This window comes from Cantharellus anzutake (assembly GCF_015039405.1).
Source record: "Cantharellus anzutake strain C23 chromosome Unknown EI90scaffold_5, whole genome shotgun sequence".
NCBI lineage: Eukaryota > Fungi > Basidiomycota > Agaricomycetes > Cantharellales > Hydnaceae > Cantharellus > Cantharellus anzutake.
Window position 1 is genome coordinate 1,753,966 of NW_024066955.1, and position 24,551 is coordinate 1,778,516.

Genomic DNA, 24,551 nt, shown 5'->3' on the forward strand with positions numbered 1-24,551 from the left:
CTCACCTTCGGACCTGACAACTCTCCTTTCCGCCACTCCTTCCCTCTTCCCTTTCTCCTCTCTCTCCCCTCTGGTACTCTTCTGCTGACCTCCTGCCAAGTTACGACCTTCCACTACTGTCCCGTACTTCGTACTCTGGCACCGCTCATACCTTTGCTCCAAGCCTCCGTCATAGTCCCTACCTCGGACTTTGACTCCACCTCGGTCTTAGTCCATTGCATTGGTGACCTCATACTATGTAAACACCATTGCCAATATTCCTCGGACTTCCAACCCCACCTCCATAAGCTCCGGAACCTCCGAGCTTCACAGATCACCTTCAGCACTTTCACCACTTGTAATGTATCTCTCACGTTTTCCCCTCATCCCTATTTGGACTGCTGCTTCTTCCCATTCTAGCCAGTTAGTCATCATCCCCACTTCCCATCATCCTCCTGCCCCTCTGGGCCTCACCCTCCCTACCTCCTTTCGGACGTATCACAGGTTCTGCCTTATGACCTTCGGTACCGCTCCGCTTCTGTCTACCCTTTGTTCCCGTTCGGACATCTTCGTTCCAATTCGGATCCCCTTTGTTCCCTTGTGCTTTTTCCCCCTCCATTATATATATCGGCGCTTGTACATACTCGTTTTGGGCTCAGTCCGAAATCGACCTGAATGCCCCCTAGAGACTTCCTGCTTGCCTACTGTGAAATTAAGGACCAAATGGACAAACAGCAATGGCACAGCGCTCTGCTTGAGTTGCTGAGGCCAAGGTCCTTCCATGCTAAGTCTCCGATTCCACTCCGGAGTCGTCTGAATCTGTGCCTCATCTCTAACATGCACCTTATTCACAAATCACACTCAGAATGCACGGTACAAGGGGGGGGATGTCATTCAGCAAATCAAAAAAAAGAAAAGAGAATGATGTACAACAGGGTAGTTAAGATTGAATGGACGAGGGCCTGGCAGTACTGGGCAAAGCATATTCCACATCAAAGCACACACATGACCCACAATCCAACTCATCATCCAGATCCTCTCCTGCACCCCCATTCTCCTTCTCAGGCACCGGAGCCTGCTTCCCATCCATGTCAGCCCCATCCCCCATAACCACCTTGTCAACAGCCAAGTTAGCCCATGCACAGGGTTAGATGTCCTGGAAAGTGTCTGCAAGAGTCCCCATGTCAATTAAATCTTCATACACATCCTTTGTGATTTTTCTGAATCCTCCTGAGCACTCCGGAGTGCATTTTGGTTGTTTGTTTATTTCAGTACAGCTTGTGGTTTCCATTTTGGGCTGAAAACCAGTTTTGCGATCTCCTGAAGCACGGATCTCGGCACTGCCATCCAGGATTCTCGACACCGCCACCCTCACATGTCTTTCAACATCGTGCAGAACCTTGTGGCAAGGTAAGAAATTGCCACCACCATTACTCCTCAACAGCTGGGTTGATCTGGATGAAACTTGGGGAATCCATATTTATTATTTTTCTCTATTTTCTGAGTCCTTGCTCGTCTCTCAGCAACCAGTAGTGCCAAGTGTAGTTTTTGGGCTGGAGCAATTCAGTACCAGTGCCTTATGCAGAATTGTACTTCAAAAAATGAAATAAACATGCGTTTACGCTCCATGAGCGTTGGCAGATGGTCCTCACATGTGAGAAACCTGTAAGGAACGTAAACCACAAAATACTGGTGGTGTAGGGTATAGTAGGTTATCCTGCCTACAACGACCATAATCCCACCAGAGACCATGCCCTCCTTCTAAGAAAGTTAAGGGCCACACATTTAACAGAACGTTGGCACAGCACTCCACCAGAGTCACTGAGGCCAAAGGCCCCTCCACTTGTTCTCTCCCTCCATCCTCTTTCCCAGGACAGGTCCACAACCACACCCTGCATGCTGTGTAACACCATGTTACGGATATGGAGTCTCCAACGACCATATCCGTCGCATGGTCAAAGACTTCCCCTCTCTATCATTCCTCCCCTCTTTCTCTCTTCCGCCCTCTATCCCGATACCCTATCCTCCTTACCCGTTCTACCCCTTTCCCCCCCTCGTGCAAAGCTTTCCCCATTGGGGTTTTGGTGCTGGCCGAGGTTATTTGTGTTTCGCGGGATTTCCCGCGACCTTACCATTTGTAGATAGTCACGCGTCTTGTACGGAAACCGCCGAAGGCAGTTCCCGCTAACTAACAACTGCTCTACAACTGTCTCGTGTACCGTCTTCTGTAACAACCCTCCCTGTGACTCGACTGAACCCGTGTGACTGTACAACTCTCAATATGTCTTATAAGTCTGGTTATATCGAGTCCTCTAACGGCCCTCACCGCGAGAACTCGAGGTCGAGAGTCGAAGACTCTCGACATGTGTATCGTCCTATCGAATCTGTACCCTATGGGTCCTCATCACTCCGCTCTCCCCCCAGTACTCAACATACGACGTCACCTCACGATCATGGAGATCGTGAATACTATGAGGCCCACCTTCCCGTGATGCCAGCACGTTCGCTACGCGAACGCCAAGTCGCCGCCCATCCACCGTCTGTTCCCTCCTTCACCAGTCATCATGCTTCCCCGCCAACGGTATGTTCCCTTTGGGAACACCAAGTCACCGAAGGCCCTACAAGTCAGTCCTCATTGCGCGCATATGACATCAACCCGCTACCAGTACGTTCGCACTGCGAACGCCAAGTACCCGATGGCAACTACACGAAGTTCTCACCCATCTCACAAGTCGCGACCTTGCACACGGTACGCTCCATTGAGGAGCGCCAAGTACCCGTGGTTGACCCGTCTGTCCTGGCATCTCCGACTACCTACCATCAATCCTTTAATAGCTCACTACATCACCAATTGCGATCTATGGGAATACAATCATCCACCCCCAGGCAAGACTGGGATCACTCATCGATTACATATCCTGTTATGGTACAGACCAGATATGACCTCACTCATCCCACTATAAGAATGGATCGAGGAATGGGGAATTTCCCCCATCCCCGTAACACACCACCCCTCTGACCTTACAAGCCCAGGTGACCTCATGTGCCCCTGCAGACCTCTGGATATATGTCCCTGACAGGAAGGGTGAAACAGGGTTTCACTCCTGTCAAAATCATAGCTCTATACTGCCTGATTTCAGTGGCTTGAGGACAGCAAGTGTCATATCCCAGAATCCCGACCCCACACTCTCTGTCATATCCATACATACCTGATCCTGATCCAACTTCCAGACCCTCCTCTCCACCACCTCCGGAGTCCTACCCTACCCCCATCCGCTCCGATACCCACCTTCAGACGTGACACCACACCACTCCTCACCTCCTCTCGTCATTCCTCTCCCCATTCCTCTCCCCATTCCTCTCCCCATTCCTCTCCCCATTCCTCTCCCCATTCCTCTCCCCATTCCTCTCCCCATTCCTCTCCCCATTCCTCTCCCCATTCCTCTCCCCATTCCTCTCCCCATTCCTCTCCCCATTCCTCTCCCCATTCCTCTCCCCATTCCTCTCCCCATTCCTCTCCCCATTCCTCTCCCCATTCCTCTCCTCACTCCTCTCCTCACTCCTCTCATCATTCCTCTCATCACCTCCTCTCATCACCTCCTCACCTCCTCTCCCTGCTCCTCACATCACTCCTCTCCCTCCGACCCTCTTCTGCCAACCTCCACCAAGTTACAACCTTCCACCACAGTCCCATACCCTGTACTCAGACACCACTCGTACCTTCGCTCCGAGATCCCATCATGGTTCCAACCTCGGACTTTGACTCCACCTCAGCTTAAGTCCACTGCATTGGTGACCTCATTTCAAGTAAACTCCATCGCCAATCGGAGTGGACGGGAGAAGGGTAGGAGAGTGACGGAAGGGTGGAGGTGTTGTGAGGAGGAATAGGAGGAGGGTGGCGAGAGGTGTGGTGTTCGGTCCGAGGTGAGTATCGGAGTGGACAGTGATAGGGCAGGAGAAGGATGGAGGAGTGGAGGTGGCATGAGGGGTGAGAGGAGGTGTGGTGTCAGGTGTGGTGTCAGGACCGAAGGTGAATATCGGAACGGACAGTGGTGAGGTAGGACTCTGGAGGTGGTGAAGATGGAGGTCTGGGAGTTGGGTCAGGATCGAGTATGTACAGATATGACAAGTGTCATGCTGTCAGGAACGTGTCAGATGCGTATCCAGATGATCTGCAAGGCATGCAAAGTCATCCAGGCTCATAAGGTTGGAGGGGTGGGACTTCAGCTTCAGTGACTCAGGTGGAGCGCTGTCAGGGCACACCCGCCTGACCCGGCTCCACCCGGCCCAACCTGACCTGGTACCCCGCCAGTCCACCCTTCCTTACCTCCTCCCCCTTCCCCTTCTTCCCCCCTCATCCTCCCCTCCTCAGTTTCCCCTTATCTTACTTCTTCTTTATTCTCTCTTTATTCTACATGGACGACTTTCTCTGTATCAATGTACCATTGACCCATCTGCAGCGTGCCCACCATGTACCCGGCCCGGGCACCTCGGGCGACTTCCCACTGTGCCCAGCACGCACGCCTGCACCAGATGCCCTTGGGATCTCCCACGGAGACACCCAGGTGGTTACGGCTGTGTGCGAGGGTGACGTGGCACCCATCATGTGATCCAAGCCACATGTATATAAACGAACCTGAAGTGGGAACCGAAGAAGTAGCCTTCTTCTCAACTTTCCACTTCAGTCTAAGTGGCCAGGGACCACTGTCCCGCATCGGGCCTGTCAGTACGCATGCCCAATCTGCCCCCCACCAGGCTCTCGGTCCCGGACGCTACACCCGGACCCCCTCAACCCCGGACGAGTCCCTGACAAGCGCTGCGCTTCATTCTTACGTTTCAGACAGGAGCCTTACAATGTAGAGAAGAGATGAGGGGGGAAATCCAAGTCGATATATGAACTGAGGTACATCTGGTGCAACCTACATGTGTTATAAACACAACTAACTAAATAGGACTGGCCCAGAAGGGTGGCAGATCAAGCGCGATATTAATGAATGAAGAAAGAGACAAATAGTCAATATCGGAAAACTTGGTCAACAAAAGGCAAGCAAGAACAACAAGTGGCAAAGGAGGAACAATAGTCCACAAGTGAACAAAAGAGAAAAGGCCATCTGGCCATCTTGTCATATCCATCCCCGGCCATCGACTTCCACTCCCTCCGATCCCTCTGGTCTACCTCCGCTCCTCCTTCACTAACCTCGGAGCCCCTGTATTCCACAATCACCTCAGTACCCCTCAATGGTCACCACCCCCTCCTTTCAATTTATTACCTATGCCTCCCTAAGTACAGAGCCCTGAAGGCTTCCGGACAGCTCTGACGTCCGCTAGCGCACTCCCGCCTCCGCTGGGCAATACATTCACTTGCCCTGCAAGCCCACCTTCAGGCCTATCCCTCCTTTCCGTTTCTGGGTTATCACCTACCATTCCGTTAACCCCGTAACCCGACTTGTCGGTAATACTCAATCAGCTAATGTCTAACCCCGTTAGCTCCACTCCGCCATTTGCGGACCTGCCCTTGTTGTAACTATATATATACTCAACTTGTACATAGGTTACACCTCAGTAATAAAATCGACTAGAGTTTACCCCCTTCAGTTCTGGTTGCCAGTTTAGTAAGTTAGGGCATGGACATGTTACTTGGCACAGCACTCCTGGCATAAGTCACTGAGGCCAAAGCCCTCCACCACAGAGACACTCCCTCATCTCAACCTGGTCTCTGACACATCTAGCAAGCCATCTGGCTGGCAGGCAGACAACAATGAACCACTCAAATGGGCAACCTTGATTGGAAGGTACATGCAGGGGAGGAAGTGCAGATGAGGGTGACAGGTGGATGGATGGATGGATGGATGATGATGGTAGCGGGTGGGATGGTAGCGGGTGGGATGGGCCAAGTGGCACTAGGAAGCGTTGACAGAAGTGACAGATATGCCAGGTCGTTGTAACAGGTCTATCGCCTAGACTCGAGACAGAGAGAAGGGGGAGGGTTGTAGTGTGCACAGGTGTGGTTCGTGGGGCTGGGTTTTGGTCCTGGGGCGCTACCAGGTCTGCTAGAACCTCAAACAAACACTCACCTATGTCTCTCTTGGACGTCAAGGCTGAGGATTCTGATAAGAGGGGTCTTAGACATAAGCAACTAACTCAGAGGGGGTGTTAGGGTCATGGATGGCATCTCTTGGATGTAACTTCTGCTTGTCCCTTCACGGGTCTATTCAGTACTAACTTGTTATGTACAAGCCATTATCTATTTTATATGAGTTGGAAATGGAATGAATGGAATGGGGGAATGTAAATGGGCCATTAGGCAACCGTAAATGATGAATATCCAATTGGGAACAAAGAAACAATAAAAGAGATATGAATGAATGGGCAACATATGATAATGGATCCGAAATGGGAATTGTGAAAGTTATCTCCGCAACACTTCGCCACAGCGCCAGCCTATCCTCCCTTCAGCAATCTCCTCGTCTCCAGCTTTCCAACGAGCCCTTATTCATCCCAATTGGTGCAGTACTTCCTGAGATATGGCCATTGACAGGTGCTGTCAAGACCACGTGAGGCTATACACCATGCTGAGCCATCCGAATATGGGGTTGCCATTCTGGGAAGTGCTCCATGGGTAAAGGAGGAAGGTATAGCATCACCAATGGGTAGAAAAATGGCTGGGTTGTATGTGTGGTTATGGAGATCTGGAGAGGGGGTGAAATTGGCGGCGTGGTTGGGTGTGGGAATTTGGCTTGGGGCTGTCGGGAATGATGGGGAAAATATGGAAAAATATGGAGTGAGTGTATGGAGTGTTGGATAGTGATAGAATGAGTATCGGGAGTGTCAGCGGATATGTAGTGCATGTTGGTGACCAAATTCTGCAGAATCCGACTTTTTGCGGTACACGGAGTTGTCCCCACAACATCGTGACACATGCCCAATGCCTCTTCAACACTGTCTCCAGCAATCAATGGCCAGTACAATGTCACTTTCCCTCTCATTTTATTCCCATCCTCCACACCCTTTGTTTACAAAAGTCTAAAAGTATACATTGATACCACAGTTAATTTATGTTGTGGAGATATTTTGGTCAAGTTGCAAACATAATGTCTGAGTCATTCAACCCAAACAAAAGCTGCAACCGGATGCAAAAAGCCTAGTCACAAGCAAGGTCAAGGCTGCACAGCAGGCCATTTCTAGTAAACAATATGAAGTCGTATTCACAATAATGATTGTATGTACATCGGAGTAAATAAGGAATGAAAAGAAGTCCCAGGTGCATAACCTTCGCTCCTTACAATGGAGTGAGGGGTGGCAGTGTGAATGAGAGCAAGAGATGAGATTGAGGGTGGATGGCTGGGTACAGTGGAGTGGGCAATGACAGCAGGTGGCCAGGGTGCATTGAGCTCAGTACATCGCGTCTCTTAAAGCGGCGCGTGTGTGTGTATGCAGGGGGCTTAGAGGGCGCGAGTATGGGTCTGGAATACAAGCGCACATGTTGGAACGTGTGCGATGATACCAGAGACGGCGCGAGTGTGTGTGAGCGCGTGTTTCTAAGTGTGCATGCGTGAATTTCGACGGGAATGGCTAGAGAGCGCGAATACAAGTTTAAAAGCGTGAGTGAGAGCCTAGAGTGCACCATAGCATGTCTAGAATGCCTCAGCGCGTGAATAATGCATGAGGAGAGACTGGGGTTATGCTAGTGGTTTGTTTCCAAGATTGCGTGCACGTGAATATCGCGAGTTTTTCCCAAAAAAAGCGTGTGCAGGCATGGGAGACGTGAAAAGCAAGCCCAGAAGTTGAGAGGGTGAGTCCAGGGAGCCATGGGTGCGTGAATTCAATGAGAAGTAAGCAGAGTAAGAGAAGGAAGTGCAATTGCGATATGTGCATGGGAATAAGCCTAATTGCGCTTAAAAATGTAGAGGGCCAACCCTGGCCTTAGACTGACATCGGATGCGGAATTTGCTGATTATGAGAATCCAAAAGAAGCCTGTATTTTAACCATTTATTCAATTCATCCATATCGAGCATTGTTCCGGTTAAAACATAAAGTTTAACCAAGTTATCTATAGATAAATTTTGGCTAATCAGGGTTGACTGAGGTCGTAGCGGAAGACGGCCCAGGAGGCCCAGAATGTATTGGGAGCAAGCAAGCGTGAACCAGCTACAAGTACAAAGAAGTTCCAGACAAAACAACAGAAATACACAAGAAAGTAGAACAACGGATGATAGTAATACATGCAAACTCCGGAACGGGTGGAAACCAGAAAAAGATATATATGGAAACAGAATACACGCAAGATCGGAAACGAAACGAAGTAATCGGTGGTGAAAGGGGAGGGGGTGGGAGAGGCGAAAACAAACTAGTGTGAGACTGCAGCAGCGGATATGCGCGAGTCGAGGGGGAAAAGCAGCAAGGGAAACAGGGAGGCAGTAGCGGCAGCAGCGGCAAAATCACGAGAGTGAGTTCGAAAGAACAGCAGCAAGTTGGCCTTGTACGCACCACGAGAGTCGCGAGAGATTCAGGCGATAAGGAAGGAAAAGGGGGCGCTGTGAAAGCCCTTTTTATAAGCACGGCCTGAATTGTCGTGAGCACTCTCGTGATAAGTGAGGTTCAGTACGTACCTCCACTGGTGTGGTCCGCTTCGCGCATCTGCGCCAGAAAACCCAGCATACGACTGAGGCACAGTCCCTGGGTCCATCAAATGGTCAGGTTGCGCAGCAACTCGTGAAAGCGGCAAAGGGGCAAGTGCGGTGCTGAGACAGGCACATCGGGGTGATCGAGCCAGGGGAAGTCATAGCGTTGGCTGGGCTGAGTTCGATCGTTGCCCCGTGATTAGTCTCGTGAAATGAAAACATTAAACAACAATTAAACGGTTAAAACACTGATCTTCATTCAAAATTCCTAGAAAAGCGGTTAAATTGAGAGGTTCTCAACACATGGAGACCTGAGGCTTGGGGGGAAGGTAGCGGCACTCCAGGTACACATTCATGCCCAATTCCAGCTCCTCCGCTAAATTTCGCAAGTCCTGGCAAGTTTTTGCGCTCCTGCATTGCCTCCTTGCAATTAATTCATTGCTACCAGGGGTTGTCAGGTGCTGCTGAATTTGTAATATTGTGAGTTCAGCGAAAATCGAATCGGTCCATTTTTTCCACTCTGCCAACAAATAGAATTCATTCTTAGCAATGTCATTGTCAATCAACTATGAATTTATTATATACAAAAATAAGAAAAGTTGAGCAAAATAGACTCGATGAGGCTAGCAGGTGGGAATGGGGGAAGTAGTCTGATGGAGGCGGTTCCGAGGATGAGGGAAGGGTCAGGGTGACGCGGTAGATGAAGGCAACAAAGAGGTGGTAAACTTCTCGGCATTGTGTTCGCGGAACAGAGCGTGAATGTAAATGGAAAAAAGTTAGCTCTCAAACAAGAGGAAGAGGGTGAACGGGGGGAAGAGGAAGAAAGTCCTCCTCGTCGTTGAGTTGTAGATGCACTGGTGAGGGGATCTCCAGACGGTCATGGAGGGTTTCCGATCGGACTCAGAGTCAAAGGTGATGCATAGGGGATGCGTACAGCGTCAGCAGGTTTAGCGCAGTGTCATGCATCGTTGATACAAGATCTACAGCGAACGTAAATGGGCCAGTCAGTTACAGCGCGTTCAATGGGCAAAAACTGCGAAGCCTCTGGGGAACGGACTCACTTCTGGTGTCTCCTTCCACATGTTTCACCCTGCCCATGCATGCAAGACCGAAGTCCGATGCACGCATGTTGGGAATCCCAGGCGTCGGGTGCTGTTTAGGGGATGCAACAGGTAACGTTGGCGTGTCAGTCCTGTCGATTGGGCTGGTCAGCGGCCGAGGAACCAGCCCGGCAAGGTAGTTAACACGAGTCCTTACCGGTTCGTCCTCGTCCTCGTCCTCAACCAAGGTGGGTGCAAAAGCCCTTCAGGCTTGCTTGCAGCCACATCGCGGACCCCCAACGACGAATGCAGTTAGGCAGCATGTGGGCAAGGGCTTTTGTTTTTTCGTTGTCGAACTGAATGGAAGAAAAAACAAAAGTGCCTCGGAATCAGATTGCGATTCAGGCGTGGGACCAAGGCAGTTAAGTCGTTTTTTTATTGTTTAATGTTTTCATTTCACAGGACTAATCATGGGGCTACGATCAGACCCAACCCAGCTCATGCTGAGGTTTCCTCCACTCGATCATATCCTGCCGCTTCTGTCTTAGCACTGCCCACTCCCCTTTGCCGCTCCTACCAATCACGAGTTGCCATGCAACCTGACTTTTCAATGAGCCTAGGTTTTGCCTCAGCCGTACGCTGGGTGTTCTGGCATGGATGCGCGGAACAGACCACACCAGCAGAGGTACGTACTGAAACTCCCTCACCGCGAAAGTGCTCACAGTTAGTCCAGCCCACACTTATAAAGAGTGCCTGCACCTTCACTTTTCCCCCTCTCTATCACCTGAATTCGTGCCGCTCTCGGTGAGTTGGGCCGCTTACTGCTTTGTATCCAAACTCTCACTCGTGCATTATCGCTGCTGCCTCTGCTGCTGTCGCTCTCTTGACTCCCGGAATCGTCCATGCCTGCTCAGTAACTTGGCTGGCTTGTTTTTGCACTTCCCACCACCTCCCCTCTCTCCACCTTCTCATCTTTCCATTTCCACTCCTAATCAAATTCACAAACTGTCCGATTCACCAACCCTTTTCTCTGTCGATTCTTGTCCGTTTTCCTTCGTCTTTTTTGTCTGCATCTATGTTCCGCTTTTCCTTTTTCCTTTCTGTATTTTGTTATGCTTGTTATGCCTGCTACTCTGTATATGGACAAACCGGGTCACGGGTCACGCGTGGCTTGCTGCGCTTTGCCTAATATACTATGGGCCACTTGGCCGTCTCCCGCTACGACCAGTAACACCTGATTAGACCATTCAATCGTTAAAACGGCTGAGATATTGTGACTTATCGTGTACAATGCATGTCCGCATGTAATGGATCGTGCTCACGTCCCCACGCGCGCTCTTGTTTCTAGTAAAGGATATATGTATTGAAGAGAAGTGAAACCATTGATGATTGGCGTACTGGAACTGCATGCAAAGGAGGAAACGGAAACAGAGTGGGCTCCTTGTGACTTGATGGATTCTTTTTTTGTCCACGTGAGGTTGATCGAAACGTTCGCTCGCCCATGCATGCATGCATGTGCGAAAAAAAAAAAAAACGAGCCGATTGAATCAAAGGGACGTCGTCGTTGCAAATTGCGGCATTCTGATGTTGATCCGAAGTCCGGGATCGATTGGGATGAAAAAAGATACGACAAAAGTTGTGATATATGAGGAAGCTGAGATCAGAACCATGTAGTATCAAGTACAACTGCTTGTTCGGAGTTTGAACCTGCATGGTTGGGGAGGATGTTTGGACAGATATTGCTATGACGAGGAGAGAGGGGTGAGTCGGGCGGTTCGGGCGGTTCGGGGCGAACTGAAATGAAACCAACACGCTGAAATATTTTTTAAGGCTTCAGACTTCCTTTGTGGTGGCTTGTTTTTACTCTTCAACTTCCCACGGTTTAAGCGCTGAAAAAGGTCATCACATTATTCGAACTCGATGAGAGATGGACCTGAAGTCCAGTAACTCGTCATCCTCTTCTGTCCCTCCTACAACTGCTCGTGGAACGGAAGCGGGAAATCCTCCACCGCCGCCACCACTGCCCTCAAAGATATCGACGACACTTCTTCACGACCCATAAAACTCCACATCCCACGACACTACTACCTCCTCCCAACGACCACTTCCTAACAGGTCTAACCCTAGGCTTCCTCCGCTCAGCTCGCAAAACGTCCTTCCAATACCTAGTCGAACATGCGCACAATCCACCCAGAATGGTTCAAGGGTGGTACTTTTATCACAAGCGGAAGAATTATAAAGTGATGTGGGAAGGGATGAAAGGAGGGATGAAGGAAGGTGGTAGGTTTGGGGTTGGAGGTGTTTGGTGGGTTTTGATGGAGGAAGGGATGGAGAAGGTTGGTTTGGGGGAAGGGAAGGAGGTTGTGGGTGGGTTGGGGATGGCGGGGACTGAGCATCGTGTTGGTAGCTCAAGCCTCCAGTATGTTATGCACTTGCGTCCATAGATTTTTCGAGACAGGCGAATAAGCCTGTTTCCGTCAGGCCACATACAACAGAGGCGACTTGAACACTTAAGAGAAGTGGAGCACCTAGCATTTGTGAAGTAAACGTGTCCCGCGTCGGTCTTTCCAGGCTCTCTTGTCTCGACCACCAATGTGGTTGGGGGAGGAACGACCTGCGTGTCCAGTCACGACTTAAAGCCACACGATACTAGAGGGGAGCACCGAAAAGAGCGCGTCACTCGGCTGATCCGAATGCTCTGAGAGCACTTTGGATGTAGACACGTTCCCTAACAAATAGCGAGATGGTTATGTGAAGGGGCTTCGAAGTTGGGGTAAATCCAGCAAACGATCGATTCATCCCGCCGCAAGGGTACAGATTCAGTACGTTGGCACTTTTCAAATGATGTGGCGTTGTTGCTGAAAGATGTGGAATAAAAGCTAGGGATCGTTCTTCCGTCGGAGGACAATCCCAGTCGCTGACTTTTAATATAAACATTCTTCTTAGAACAGACTTTTGCGGCATCGGAAGGAAGAGGGATGCGCCTCTTCTTAGGTGCATGTCACCTTCAGCTCGCACTATAGAAGCCTTATTCCCTGTGTCACAGAATTTGGCGGTGGTGCGGGTGATCCGAGGTTAGAAACGTAAAGAGCGCAGCAATATCTGGGTTTCTTGAAAGGTTCGTCCGAGAGACACAGTGTGACGAATTCCAACATGGCGAGGACCTCACTGCTCCTGCCAGGATTAAATGCAAGACTGAAGTACCCTTCAAATTTTGAGAAAATCAAGTTTTTGGGAAATTGGGGAACAGCAAAAGGTACTGCTCCAGACATGTTAGGTCATACAAAGTGATGGAGCTGTTTGACTCAACCGAGACTGCGGACGCAAAGCCGCATAGCTGTAAGGGGCACACGTATGCACCAGTAATGTTAATCTGTCATTAGAGAGATTTGCCCTCCGAAAATGCGAAAGTTATGTGGAGATGCCGCCCAGGAGTTGTCACTGTCAGCTAGCAGGACACAAAGTCCAGTTGGTTGAGTAGGGTGTGGAGCCTCCGGGCGGTTGACAAGCCGTCTGAAGTGAGAACCTTCCGAGCAAACACAGCAGGTTCGGTAGGACAAAAACCCATTGTGAACTGAACCGGAATTGAATGGATGTTGCGAGGATCACATAAATGCGCGCAGACAGCATTGAGAGGATCCACCGTCGCAACGAGGGCCTGGGCAACAAATGGAGCACAACAACTCCACGACTGCCCGAATTCACTCCCAAAATCACGTTTCAATTGCTCGGCTGCCAGTTGTTGCTCAGGACTCGTGGCGATTGGCAAACTCTACTTCTCAACATCTCTTCTGAGCCGTATCTTCTGAGCCGTATTTTACTCCGAGATCGAGCATTCTGGGCGTCTTAGTTCTTGTTTTAGAGATGATAACCCTTATTCCATCATTCCCTTGTACACTTGAAGCTCCAGGATTTCTGGCATTTGGTCATCCCGCAGTTCTTGGTGTTCCTTGTCTGAGGCTACATACCTCTTGCTTAGTCATGAAGGTAGCGGGTCATATTTCCGTGGAACTCGATCGCACCCTGCTCATGAAAACTGGGCATGATGATATTTGGGTGGTGTGTCCTAGGCATTAAAGGACACGTAATGCTTGGTCTTAAAGACATTGGGATGAAGGGAAACTAGTCGACTTATCGAATGACTTATCGTCATATCGTCCATGTTCTCCTTCAATCGACAACCAACTGCCCATATTATCATTATTCATGCAGATAACACGGATCTGCTAGCACACACAGTCGACCCTAAATCATCAAACAGTGAAACACAGTTCCATCTTCGGAACCAGCACTCCAGTTCTTCCTCAACTTCCGCAGGGACCTTGTAGAGCGTGATATAAAGTGTGAATTTTTTGTGCTTGCACCGTGCTAAATGTATGCTTGCAGAGACGAGGTGGATTTATAGTCCTCAAGTACTGCTTTCAGTGGTTCCAGCTAACAATCAACAACCGCCCACCGTACGGGGAGGATGTATTGGAGCCCATTCCCACCGATGACACCCGCAATGGCTTTTTGGCCCAGTTGACACTCCGTACCGTGATTCTCAAGGCCTTTCATTTGTTGCTTGTATTGGGCGTCCCTAAGTCATACACGCTCCCAATCATATGCTCGATGCTGGTGATGCTCAACCTGACCCTGCTGGATTCCCTTTCACAGTTTGGTGACACAGCGTCCAGCCTGCTTCCCTGCAACATAGATGCTGCCTTCAAGCGAGGAACACATTTACTCAAGCCTTCCGTCCCCACATTTTATTCCAACCACGGCGCCGCAGTCGTTAAGTGATAGGGCTGTCGTATGCAGGTTTTCAATCATTGGCCAAACATCCCCCATCTTCACAGTGTTGAAACTCCCCAAGCCGATGACTTTTCCGGGAGCAAAAATGACCGTGAAATAGCGGTCGGAAAACGTGGGGGCCATGGCAATGGCGGGGGTGGCAACGGAGGTGTAGGAGAGGTTAAGGGGGGTGGTGCAGCAGGTGCAATAGGCGATGCAACTGCCGTCATAGAACCCATGAATGATTATGGGGGACGGTGGATGACTAGATTTGTATTTCCGGGGCCACAGTCAAGCTACCTTGGAGCGTCGCTACGCTGCAGAAGCCGAACTGTCTTACCATGTTGTAACTGAGGTTTCGAATGCACCGTTCGCCGAGCCCGGAATGATGAGAGTTGCGAGCTTGCTTGGCGTGCACAGCATCGCCGGTGCCTGGGCATATTCGCTGCATTCTGTCACTTCGGGGTCAGCTGGAAGATTGTCCGACCTTGGTAACGAGTTTTCCTTTGCGATGCACTTCCGCAGTCCCCTTGCGCACACATGAGGACATTGGTGGCATCATTTTGGCCTCGGATTCGGCTGATATCTTGGCAGAGTGGGATCCATCGCCTTCCCGCACACCTGGGTGTCTTGCCTGACATTGGTTTCCTCGTCTGGCTATTGAACTGTTCATCCCTAAGCTAATCGTCCTCGTTGTGGGTCACAACCACTAACCAGCTTCTAGATTCGACGCATACCTTAGTCCTCGCTCTCGAGTGTTCAGATTCTATAAGAGGCTCCATGGTGAGGTGACGCCTGTCACCCTCTCTTCGTATGCTTGGCACACTCTAGTCCGCGGCCCTTTTGGGATGGTCATCCTGGTTTACACTTCACATCCTCTAGAGAAACCGGCAAACACGGTGTGAAAGTGTTTGCATTGTTCACATTCAGAGGAAGAGATATCAGACAGATAGTTGGTGACCCACGAGATACAACTGATTTTCCCAATGCAAACACCGCTTGGGCGATTTTTGGATAAATAACTATTGACTAAGTATGGACCAAGGCCACCTCGCCTATATATAAACACCAAACGTGCCTTCTCATGAAGCCGATTCCCTTGTGTGGGACCTACAAATGTGTATCGCACTCCCAACGCACGATCCCCCGCTTGCTGCTTGGATACATATAATTTCAGAAGGTCCCTGATGAGTAGCCCTCGTATGCGACACAGAACAGCGGCGAATAATAAGGAAAGCGACTTCTCTGTCTGAATAGCCCATCTGGGGCAATGGTTGGTAGCAAGAACGTGTACGTATCGTTCATTGCACGTACTCGGGTAACGGCTATACTAAAATACGGCCAATGACTAAATGTACTCCAAACAATACAATGACCACACTGCGCGGCCCGCTTGTGAAAGCCTTTGTTCACATTCTTAGAAGGTTGCCCAGTTCGATGCTCAGTGTCATGGACGCACCCGCTCATACAAAGGCGCAAACATATTTATTTGATAAGCCTTCGCAGTATTGTTAACTCTCTTAGTCGATCATTGGTCGATCAAGCGAAGGGTCTAAGGACAGCCGCGCAGCACTGGTTGCATAGCTGTATAAGCAACGGGTAACAGCATTCGGCCCGTTGGATTCAATGGATTGGCAACATTGACGTTTTGTCTTTATTCCCAAATTTAGAATCTGACCTGCTATTACGCCCCTCCGCGCCTCGCTGGACGCCCCAGGGACTTGCGCTTTAAAACCGAGCCAACCAACTTTGAAGTTCGTCCTCCTAACCCCCTCGAGATGTCTGTGCGAGATTCTGCAGTTGGTCTCGGGACAACAGGTTATGCAAAGAAGGCCAAGGAATTGATTAAGGTTATTGGTGATATTCGGGCTCTTGGGTGAGTTTATCGATTCATTCTTCATGTGATCCCCGAATCCGAATCCTCCCTCTGCAGTGGACAGGTAAGGCACACTGCGCAAATCATACTTGCTGCTCAATCACCTGGACATAGGGCGACTTGGACCTTCCAAGGATCGCTGTCATAGGAAACCAGTCGGCAGGGAAAAGCTCGCTCATTGAGGCGATATCGGGGGTGCGTGCTGAGTGCCCATGCGAAGCTGCTTGTTCCCTCATGCGATTCATGATGTGTGTAGATCACCGTTCCCCGTGCAAGTGGGACGTGCACAAGGAAAGCGTTATTCCGCCCGCTATATTCCTCCAGCACACCGCTTATGATCCACACCATTTCCCAGGTGTCCCATGGAATGCCGGCTCCAGCAATCCGATGAGCTGTGGAGGTGCCAGGTGTACCTCCGGTTCGATTATGACACTCTGAACCGCCCCAAACTCGAGGTTCATGAGGAGAAATTTGGCCCGATGTTGCACGACCCCGCTGCTTTGGAAATCATGTTGCGGAGGGCTCAGCTTGCGATATTGAACCCTACCGTTGACGCGAAGAGATTTGAAGACTTGGATATAGATTCCTTGGATGATGAATACCCTCCGCTCGGATCCTCAGAGCAACTAAATTTTTCTTCCAATGTAGTCTGTGTGGATGTGTGGGGTCCATATCTTCCAAATCTGTCCTTTGTCGACCTTCCCGGTAGGTAATGGCTTCGCTGTGAAATGTAGCTTTGCTTACTTTCAGTACAACCTCTCCAGGCATCATCTCTAACGTGGCGGATGAGAAGGACTCGGGGAATATCGATGCAGTGAAGAATATGGTTAAAAAGCATATTGAAGGGAATTGTTTAATTCTACTCACTATAGTAAGATCTATCTTTCGATTATCTCTGATGCTACACCGACAGGTCTCCCGTCACGTCCCCATAGACAATGCGAGGTACATGGATTTTGCTATTTTATGCTATTTTACAAACTGACTGACCTGGTAGATGATATTGATAACCAGAGCGCGGCTTGGTTGGCAAAGCAAGCCGACCCAGATGGACTTCGGACCATCGGTAAGACTTATGATTAGGATGTAATTTTATGCTCATTGGTTAATTCTTCGTGCAGGAGTTCTGACGAAGCCGGACACCCTTCAAGATGGCGAGGAGAAGGGTTGGGTTGACGTCCTGGAGGGTCGAAAGCATCCATTAAAGTTGGGGTATTATATTACTAAGCAGCCTGCTCCTAAGGATCTCTTGGAGAAAATTACGCATGCTGAAGCTCGAGCTAAGGAGCGCGACTTTTTCCGAGACCATCCGACTTGGTCCAGGTTGCCTAAGAGTCGTATGGGCACGGAGATGCTTGGTGTTAGTCTGAGCAAGCTTCTTTCACAATTGATCGATCGGACGTGAGTACTTTCATTGATTGCTTCGTGTCATCTCGCACTCAGTTGAGCGAATCTTGCAGTCTCCCGAAGCTTCGCGAGCAGGTCCGAGAGCAGAGTAAAGCAACAGATGGGGCCTTGGCTCGGCTTCCAGCTAAAATAACTAATCTTCCAGCGGTGGAGATCAACGCCCTCATCGGTCGTTTCTACGAGGAAATGAGGTCTTACGTCGAGGGAGCGCAAGGATATGAGACTCTCCTGCATGGTTGTTTGGAGCCATATTCCACATTTAGATATGAGATCAGGGCCACTGCACCTGTTTTCGACCTCAGTGATCCGCCAAAACCTGCTGATTTGCCCTACGGATCAGGAGATGCCACTGACGAGTCTTCAATTGGGGGGTCCTCACGGAAGACTACTCTTCAAGAGTTGAGGATGATTATCGATCGGTGTGTCATTTGCGCCCCCCCGGGTAACCGAATAATTTATCCGCACGGCCAGGCACCTCACCAAGGAGCTTCCTGGCAACGTTCCGTTCTCTGCGAAATTGAGCTGCATGCTTAATTGTCTCAAGGAGTGGTCGGCGCTGGCTGATGCATGTTTCGACTCTGTCTTTTTTATGGCTGAAGATCACTGTGTTCAAATTGCCCGAACGCACTTCGATCGATTCACGTATTCTTCACTGAATACTATCATCAGGTGAGAGTAGTATGGCACAATTGTATGGCACTGTTGTCTCTAACCGATTCACTTCTAGGGATACTGTTGCGAAAGAGCTTCTTCGTGCAAAAAATGAGATTGACGAAAAACTTCGTTGGGTGATAAAATGTCAGTAATACTCCTAATCTCTGTTAGTTGCTGCTTACACGGTATCTGGGTAGTGGAGTCCACACCGTTCACGCAGAACGCGCACTATTTTACTTCCTGCAAAGAGAGATACCTGGTGGAATACAAAGCGAAACGGCCCGTAAGTGCTGCGGCGGTGACCTTTTGGATTCAGATGGCTGAGAGGGGCTCTAGACGAGCAAATTGATAATTAGTTATCTAGAAAACGCGCTCGTATCCTTGCGTGCCGCTGGGTCCTCGATCAGATCGATAGAGGAGATCAAGAAATATGAAGAAGATCCGTATGAGCGGGAGATCAGCGTCGCAGCGGAGGTCCGGGCATATTTCCAAGTTGCTTATAAGGTCAGCTTGATTTCGCTATATTTGTTCAATCGTCCTTATTGTTTCTTTTTCTTGCCAGCGCATCATTGACCTTGTCCCTCGGATCATAAATATCGATTTTATCTCAGAGTTGCATATAAGACTCCGAGCTGCCCTTGAGAAAGAACTCGGAGTTGGTACGGAGGCAGGGATTAAATTGGCTGCCAAATTGTTGGAGGAAGAGCCAGATGTGTTGAATAAACGAGAGGAGCTGGAAGCGAAGCAGAAACGACTGCGTGAGATCCAATTAAGGCTCAATGGATCGCTTGTCTAGCTTGAGAAACCTGGCGTAGTGCAGAGTCCCTCGTCAGGCGTAACGGTTTAATGCATATAGCTTTCCCACAAAGGGCTTCCCTTCAGCTCAGAAGCCAGTCGCAGCACCAGCAGAACTGAACATGGGTTTCTGATAATACAGTTTCGCACGTATGTGCTTTCCTCGGGCAGCCGGGACTACCTCATCAGTCTTCCGATACGATGCTCCATTGCCCCGCAGTAGGCAGGATCCCAGCCTCTACTCAAGTGCCCCGTAGGTGGAAGGCTCAATGCATAGGCGGAAAAAACTTCATCCACATTGCTTCGGTGAATCGGGTTGTCATACAGACGTTGCCGCATTTCCTGGTGCGCGATGCGGACAAGCTATAAGCAGGTGACCAGCCTCTAGAAACCAATATATGACAAACCAAGCACAGCCACTGACGTGTTGGACAACACCTGTAAACATCAATAAACGTTCAAGTCTTCAACAACCCATAAGAGTCACTCTCGCACTACGCATTCGCAACACCGACTAACGCAACAGGAAAAATTACAATAGGACGGTTTTGTACAGGCACATATTTATCCCAGTTCCGGTCCATGTCACGCTCTACTTCTACCGACTCGCAGGTGTCCAAACTCAAACAACCATTCACTACACGTCCACGTTCACAAGCTAGTAACTACTCCGATGCAAGTTCAACTAAGATTCCACTCGCTCGCTCGAATACACCATCTTTGGGCCCCGTCGCGACCAAAGTCAAGGCAGCCCTTTCGTCCGAAGCTCGCCTTGGGATCAAGCCCACAAAGAAAGCACCAATGCTTAGGCCTATATCTAGACCTGCATCTCCCACTAAAAGATCTGCTGCTACTCCATCTCCGACACCATTTGTACGCGACATTAATCCGGAGGAGGGATTGGTAGATTGGACTAATGTCGAAGCAGACCTGTCCCTGGAATTGGACGATAAACCGCCGCACGATATATTCGATTCCCCAGACGACAAAGTATTAGTGTCTATACGCGTCAAACCAATTGTGAATGATTATGAAGAACAATCCTGGATTGTGTACGTAAGAACTCTTGGATCTTTGATCGTCTCTCAACAAGCAATTGATGACATGACAGCAATACAGAAGGGAGTTGGATTAAGCTTCATCCAAACCATGCTAAAATAACAGGAAAAGCCGTTGAGCATCACTTTGACGCTGTTCTAACTGGAAGTGACAACAAGAGCGTCTACAATCGCGCAGCTCGTTCTCACGTCCGGGCGGCAATGGAAGGGTATAACAGTATTGTATTTGCATACGGCCAAACGGCATCAGGTAAACCACCCATCGCTGTCCGTCGTCCAGATCCAGGAAACTTGACATCTATGTAGGGAAGACGTTCACACTAATGGGCGACGAGAATGAGCCTGGAATAATACCCCGTGCCATTAAAGATGTATTTGGCTACATTCGAAATGTATGGTCCTCATTTGTTCGTGTCCACCTTACAACTAACCAACCAATCTAGACATCAAGTCGAGAGTTTCTCTTGCGAGCATCATATCTAGAAATTTATAATGAAACTGTTTATGACCTCCTTGCCCCCTCATCTGTTGGTATCGTTGGCCCAACAATCACCGACGCTGGGGTCGTCAATCTCCGCGAGGAAGTCGTGACCAGCTTGAAAGGGATCAAGGACGTCCTGGAACGAGGTGACAGCAACCGCAGAACAGCCTCAACAGATTGGAATGAGCGTAGTTCTCGAAGTCACAGTGTCTTCCGCCTCGTTAGTGTCATGATCCTCTCAGGAGCGAATTCGGAGCATTGATGTGGCGCCAAACAGGTGATCGAATCCCGGGAAGTTCTGGGCGAGGATGAGGAAGTTGAAGCGATGCTTGGGACGCCATCCACCCCGCGAGGCACTCGACTGCAGAGCAGAGGGGGTCGTGCTGTACAGTCCTCCGTCCTGGTGAGATTCGACTCCCTTTTGGGTTGCTCCGTCAACCTGAAATTCCTTCTAGAGCTTGATTGACCTGGCGGGTTCAGAAAAGGCCACCAGTGACAAGGACCGTACTCGGGAAGGAAAGTACATTAATACAAGGCAAATATCTCAAAGTCAACTGGCATCCGGCTCGCCCGAACTAACCTTCGCACAGTCTTCTCACTTTAGGAACAGTTATCGCTACTCTCGCAGAGAACGCTTCGAGGGGAAAATCGTGAGTTTTTTGTTGCCGCCACCCCGATTCCGCGACTCCTCAACACTTGTCCAGCAACCATGTACCCTATCGTAACTCGAAGCTCACTCGAATGCTTCAGCCCTCTCTGTCTGGAAACGCCCGCATATCGGTGATCTGTACTCTGAATAGCTCTGTGAGTGCCATTGGTGAAACAACCTCTACTCTCGGTTTTGCATCGCGGATAAAGAAAGTTAAAGTACGAGCATGTTTTTTGCATCCTCGGACGTCTGATATTGAAACCAATTACTTTCAGCTTCATGCGACGAAAAAGGAGGTTATTGACACGGAGGCCCTTCTCGAGCGATACCGGAAGGAAATTGAGGAGTTGCGAGCACGACTGGCAGAACGAGAAAGGGAAGCCCCTGTACGGAATCGGCGGCTGAGTGCCAGGCAGGTATGTGCCAGTGCTTGACTCACCTGAAAGGGATAGCTCACCACTACGTTTGCGTAGAAAATTGACGAGAGTCGGACACTGAACGATATGAGTGGGAGAATCAAGCAATTGACTAAACTCATCCTCACTAGTCAAACTGTGGATGAATCTAGGGGTGATCAGGTACGCTTCGAGAGATACGAGCAAAATAACTCGATTCAACCTATTCCTGCAATATAGTCGTGCCCTTCTAGTCCTACTAAACTGGACTTTTCGCAGTCACCATACGAGGTGGGGATTAGTTGCAAGCAATGTCAACCCATCGAAAGATGCTAACGTTCTTCCCAGCTTCAAAAGGAACTTCTTGTAGCGAAGGAGCAACTCGAGCGACAAGCTACCTTGATTCTCTCGTTAGAAGCGAGCCTTGAGCAACGGGCTGTAATACCACTTGACTCACCCGAACACGAAAAGGATGCAAAAATATCGGAACTGTAAGTTTTCGGTGCCCCTCTGCATCTTCTCAAACGGGGCATAACCACCCGTGATGATCTCCAGGTCGAAACAAGTTAAGGAACTGGAATTCGTTACGAAACGGTATGAAGAGAACCTTGGTGAACCATTGCGCGCGGTGAAGGAAGATGTTGAAAAAGAATGGATTGGCAAGGTTGAGGGGTTGGAAGAACAACTCCGCACTAACAAGGCATACGCTTTAGAGTGCGAACGTGCTCTTGACAAGGAAAGACAGGTGAGTTTGCGCAAGGATGGAAATTTCTCGCCCAGTCGTTAACTTGCTTGCTATGCTGATTGCGATAGACCCGTAAAAAGTTGGAAGAAGAGAAAAGAGCCCTTGTAGCGTTCGTAACGGATTTAGATTCTGCTTTGCCTTCGTTACGAGGACACGCGCCTCTTAACATTATCTCATCCTCGACACCCCCTCCACTACCATCCTCATCCACCTATCGTCCCCCCCTTAGTCCACTCAACGAGTCGGACCCAAATGCTTCGCCATCACCACCTCAAGCGGCATCTCCGACTAAATCTAGAATCCCCACTTTAACTTCCCCCTCTAAACAGCGAATTTCATCATTCACAATGCCAAGCATGATGAACGGAACTGGAGGCGAAAACAGAGAGGGTATTTTAGGCAGGGCTACACTATTCGATCAGCCCCCCGTTGATGACCTACTCGATGGTGAAGCGAGCTTTACGGGGGACGGTTTGGGGATCGAGGATAAGGAGAATCGATCGGTTTGATGGACCCTTTCCCCTGTAACGCCGTCCGTTTGTTGGTCTAGCTCCATCGGGGCGTATGATCGCCAGAGGCGACGGTTCAACTGCCCATGCTGATTTTTTTCTATTTGGGTTTCGTTCAGAGCTTTCTGATAGATCATAGCCAAGTATCTATCTTCCTGTGCATCATCTTTTTCTTTGAGTCTAGATGTTAAGTATTGTATGTACATGTCACATAGGACTATGGATCATTGCGCTTGATCCCAGGAGCTATAAAAGCTCGAATTGATCAGGTATGGAAGCATGATGTTGGAGTACATTGAGCCAGCAAGTGTTGGTAATAGCTTGTATTCCAGGAACGGGGGTATGGTATTCGCATGTGTCTCGAGGGCACGCGACGCTTCCAAGAGACCAGACGAGAATGCACGTATGTGTTAGAATTCTTGGTATTATGGTGTTCGCTATGACCAACTCACGTTTGGTGATGTTGAGTCGTGTGGCGTTTAGATTTACACCTATTGCCTTTCTTGGTGGCGTCCGTGCCAAAGTCAGTGCGCATTCATAGCGCCTGACTATAAAAGAACAATTTTTCACAACCCAACCTTTCCTCAGTTCACGTACAACGGGACTGAGGTATGTTGGTTATCTCTTGTTCATCATCCATAAAACGTGTATCTAATATTCGTACACCAGCGACAACATCGCCAGGTGATTATTCTAATATACTTTTAGTTCACGTACAACGGGACTGAGCGACAACATCGCTAGTCCAACATTTCGTCTTATAGTATGTGTGACTAGTTGTACGTACGCCACATACTTGGATTGTTGACGGAATAACGTCGAGGCAATCGGCCTGGCCCCATCGTAGGGATGATAACAGCAAGCACTCATTTTTTATTCAGTGGCTGGTGGCAGGTGCAACACTTAACAATGTAAGTATTCACACCGCGGGGATCTGACCGTTCCGCCGCGTCCGCACTCGTAGGGTAGGCTGACTACGACTTTGTTACATCAACTTTTGTCGTTCCAAGTGGCAATTCCGAGTCGATCGACCGATCCGAATAGGTGGCAGTTTATTATGAACGGTTAGCCTTTCCTGCAGCGGTGGGCACCATCACGTATGTTGTAATCACGAGTCACGGGGACCGGACACAGCCGGTGTTTATGTGGAGGACTATGTGGAGGGAATTACTAATTCCGTAGTCGCACAGGAGTTACCTTAACAGGCCGCTCCGTAATAGATTTACAATGTATATAAATACGCACAGACGGGCGTTGACAAAAATCATCAGATTTTTACCTTAGCTTACATCTGGTCTCACGAGTGTTACCGCTGAGGTAGCGGATTGCCTTATACGGAATCCCTACGTTACAAGAACGTACCTGGGAATAATGGTGAGTCCCGCAGTTTATGACGCTGTTCAGATCGTTTGTAAGTCCAATGAAACAAGCGTACTAGTACGTTGGGCAACACTGGCAACACATTCTACTTATCTCTGGGAGCAGCCAGATGGACCTTTTTTTGTTCATTGTTTATCCTTTGCAGTATGCACCCTAGCTTCTTGGATCGTCATGCACGTATATATATG

The 24,551-nt window shown here is 49.4% G+C and overlaps 5 protein-coding genes across 5 annotated transcripts; 4 read left to right on the forward strand and 1 right to left on the reverse strand.

Moving 5' to 3' along the window:
• Positions 1–2,260: 2,260 nt before the first annotated feature.
• EI90DRAFT_3117267 (uncharacterized protein) lies at positions 2,261–3,867 on the forward strand (the record flags this gene model as incomplete). The annotated part of the gene is made up of 2 exons (XM_039062971.1): positions 2,261–2,560; positions 3,211–3,867. 2 exons carry the CDS (start codon positions 2,261–2,263, stop codon positions 3,865–3,867), a joined length of 957 nt encoding a protein of 318 aa, XP_038922083.1.
• Positions 3,868–11,755: 7,888 nt separating this feature from the next.
• On the forward strand, positions 11,756–11,962 carry EI90DRAFT_2853310 (uncharacterized protein; the record flags this gene model as incomplete). Its single annotated transcript, XM_039053757.1, has 1 exon — positions 11,756–11,962. A coding segment is annotated over one exon (207 nt), but the record flags the coding sequence as incomplete, so codon positions are not given.
• Positions 11,963–11,997: 35 nt separating this feature from the next.
• EI90DRAFT_3151003 (uncharacterized protein) lies at positions 11,998–13,296 on the reverse strand. The gene is made up of 4 exons (XM_039065694.1): positions 12,952–13,296; positions 12,686–12,900; positions 12,564–12,630; positions 11,998–12,499 (listed from the first exon to the last, which is right to left on the reverse strand). The coding sequence occupies exons 1-4, from the start codon at positions 12,974–12,976 to the stop codon at positions 12,318–12,320; spliced, it is 489 nt and encodes a 162-aa protein (XP_038922085.1). The 5' UTR covers positions 12,977–13,296; the 3' UTR covers positions 11,998–12,317.
• Positions 13,297–15,809: 2,513 nt separating this feature from the next.
• On the forward strand, positions 15,810–19,368 carry EI90DRAFT_3036645 (P-loop containing nucleoside triphosphate hydrolase protein). Its single transcript, XM_039058715.1, has 16 exons — positions 15,810–16,013; positions 16,085–16,290; positions 16,348–16,354; positions 16,405–16,485; positions 16,547–16,581; positions 16,646–16,995; positions 17,055–17,161; positions 17,226–17,235; positions 17,288–17,356; positions 17,412–17,691; positions 17,751–18,116; positions 18,169–18,366; positions 18,425–18,495; positions 18,549–18,634; positions 18,688–18,855; positions 18,914–19,368. The coding sequence occupies exons 2-16, from the start codon at positions 16,193–16,195 to the stop codon at positions 19,145–19,147; spliced, it is 2,160 nt and encodes a 719-aa protein (XP_038922086.1). The 5' UTR covers positions 15,810–16,013; positions 16,085–16,192; the 3' UTR covers positions 19,148–19,368.
• Positions 19,369–19,581: 213 nt separating this feature from the next.
• EI90DRAFT_3036646 (P-loop containing nucleoside triphosphate hydrolase protein) lies at positions 19,582–23,217 on the forward strand. Its single transcript, XM_039058716.1, has 14 exons — positions 19,582–20,198; positions 20,258–20,454; positions 20,511–20,596; positions 20,648–20,905; positions 20,963–21,088; positions 21,141–21,220; positions 21,276–21,335; positions 21,390–21,552; positions 21,610–21,750; positions 21,808–21,912; positions 21,970–22,020; positions 22,078–22,220; positions 22,285–22,474; positions 22,543–23,217. The coding sequence occupies exons 1-14, from the start codon at positions 19,729–19,731 to the stop codon at positions 22,981–22,983; spliced, it is 2,511 nt and encodes an 836-aa protein (XP_038922087.1). The 5' UTR covers positions 19,582–19,728; the 3' UTR covers positions 22,984–23,217.
• Positions 23,218–24,551: the final 1,334 nt, after the last annotated feature.

Bases quoted from the DNA above. Each gene is read 5' to 3' on its own strand.
- EI90DRAFT_3151003 (XM_039065694.1), bottom strand. From the start codon at position 12,976: ATGCGGCTTTGCGTCCGCAGTCTCG. The intron at 12,901-12,951 runs GTTGAGTCAAAC...TGTCTGGAGCAG, and splicing joins GCTTTGCGTCCGCAGTCTCG to TACCTTTTGCTGTTCCCCAA. The intron at 12,631-12,685 runs GTGACACAGGGA...CATGCACCTAAG, and splicing joins CCGCACCACCGCCAAATTCT to AAGAGGCGCATCCCTCTTCC.
- EI90DRAFT_3036645 (XM_039058715.1), top strand. From the start codon at position 16,193: ATGTCTGTGCGAGATTCTGCAGTTGGTCTCGGGACAACAGGTTATGCA. The intron at 16,996-17,054 runs GTAGGTAATGGC...CAACCTCTCCAG, and splicing joins GTCCTTTGTCGACCTTCCCG to GCATCATCTCTAACGTGGCG. The intron at 18,367-18,424 runs GTGAGAGTAGTA...ATTCACTTCTAG, and splicing joins TCACTGAATACTATCATCAG to GGATACTGTTGCGAAAGAGC.
- EI90DRAFT_3036646 (XM_039058716.1), top strand. From the start codon at position 19,729: ATGTCACGCTCTACTTCTACCGACTCGCAGGTGTCCAAACTCAAACAA. The intron at 20,906-20,962 runs GTTAGTGTCATG...GGCGCCAAACAG, and splicing joins GTCACAGTGTCTTCCGCCTC to GTGATCGAATCCCGGGAAGT. The intron at 21,089-21,140 runs GTGAGATTCGAC...AATTCCTTCTAG, and splicing joins CTGTACAGTCCTCCGTCCTG to AGCTTGATTGACCTGGCGGG.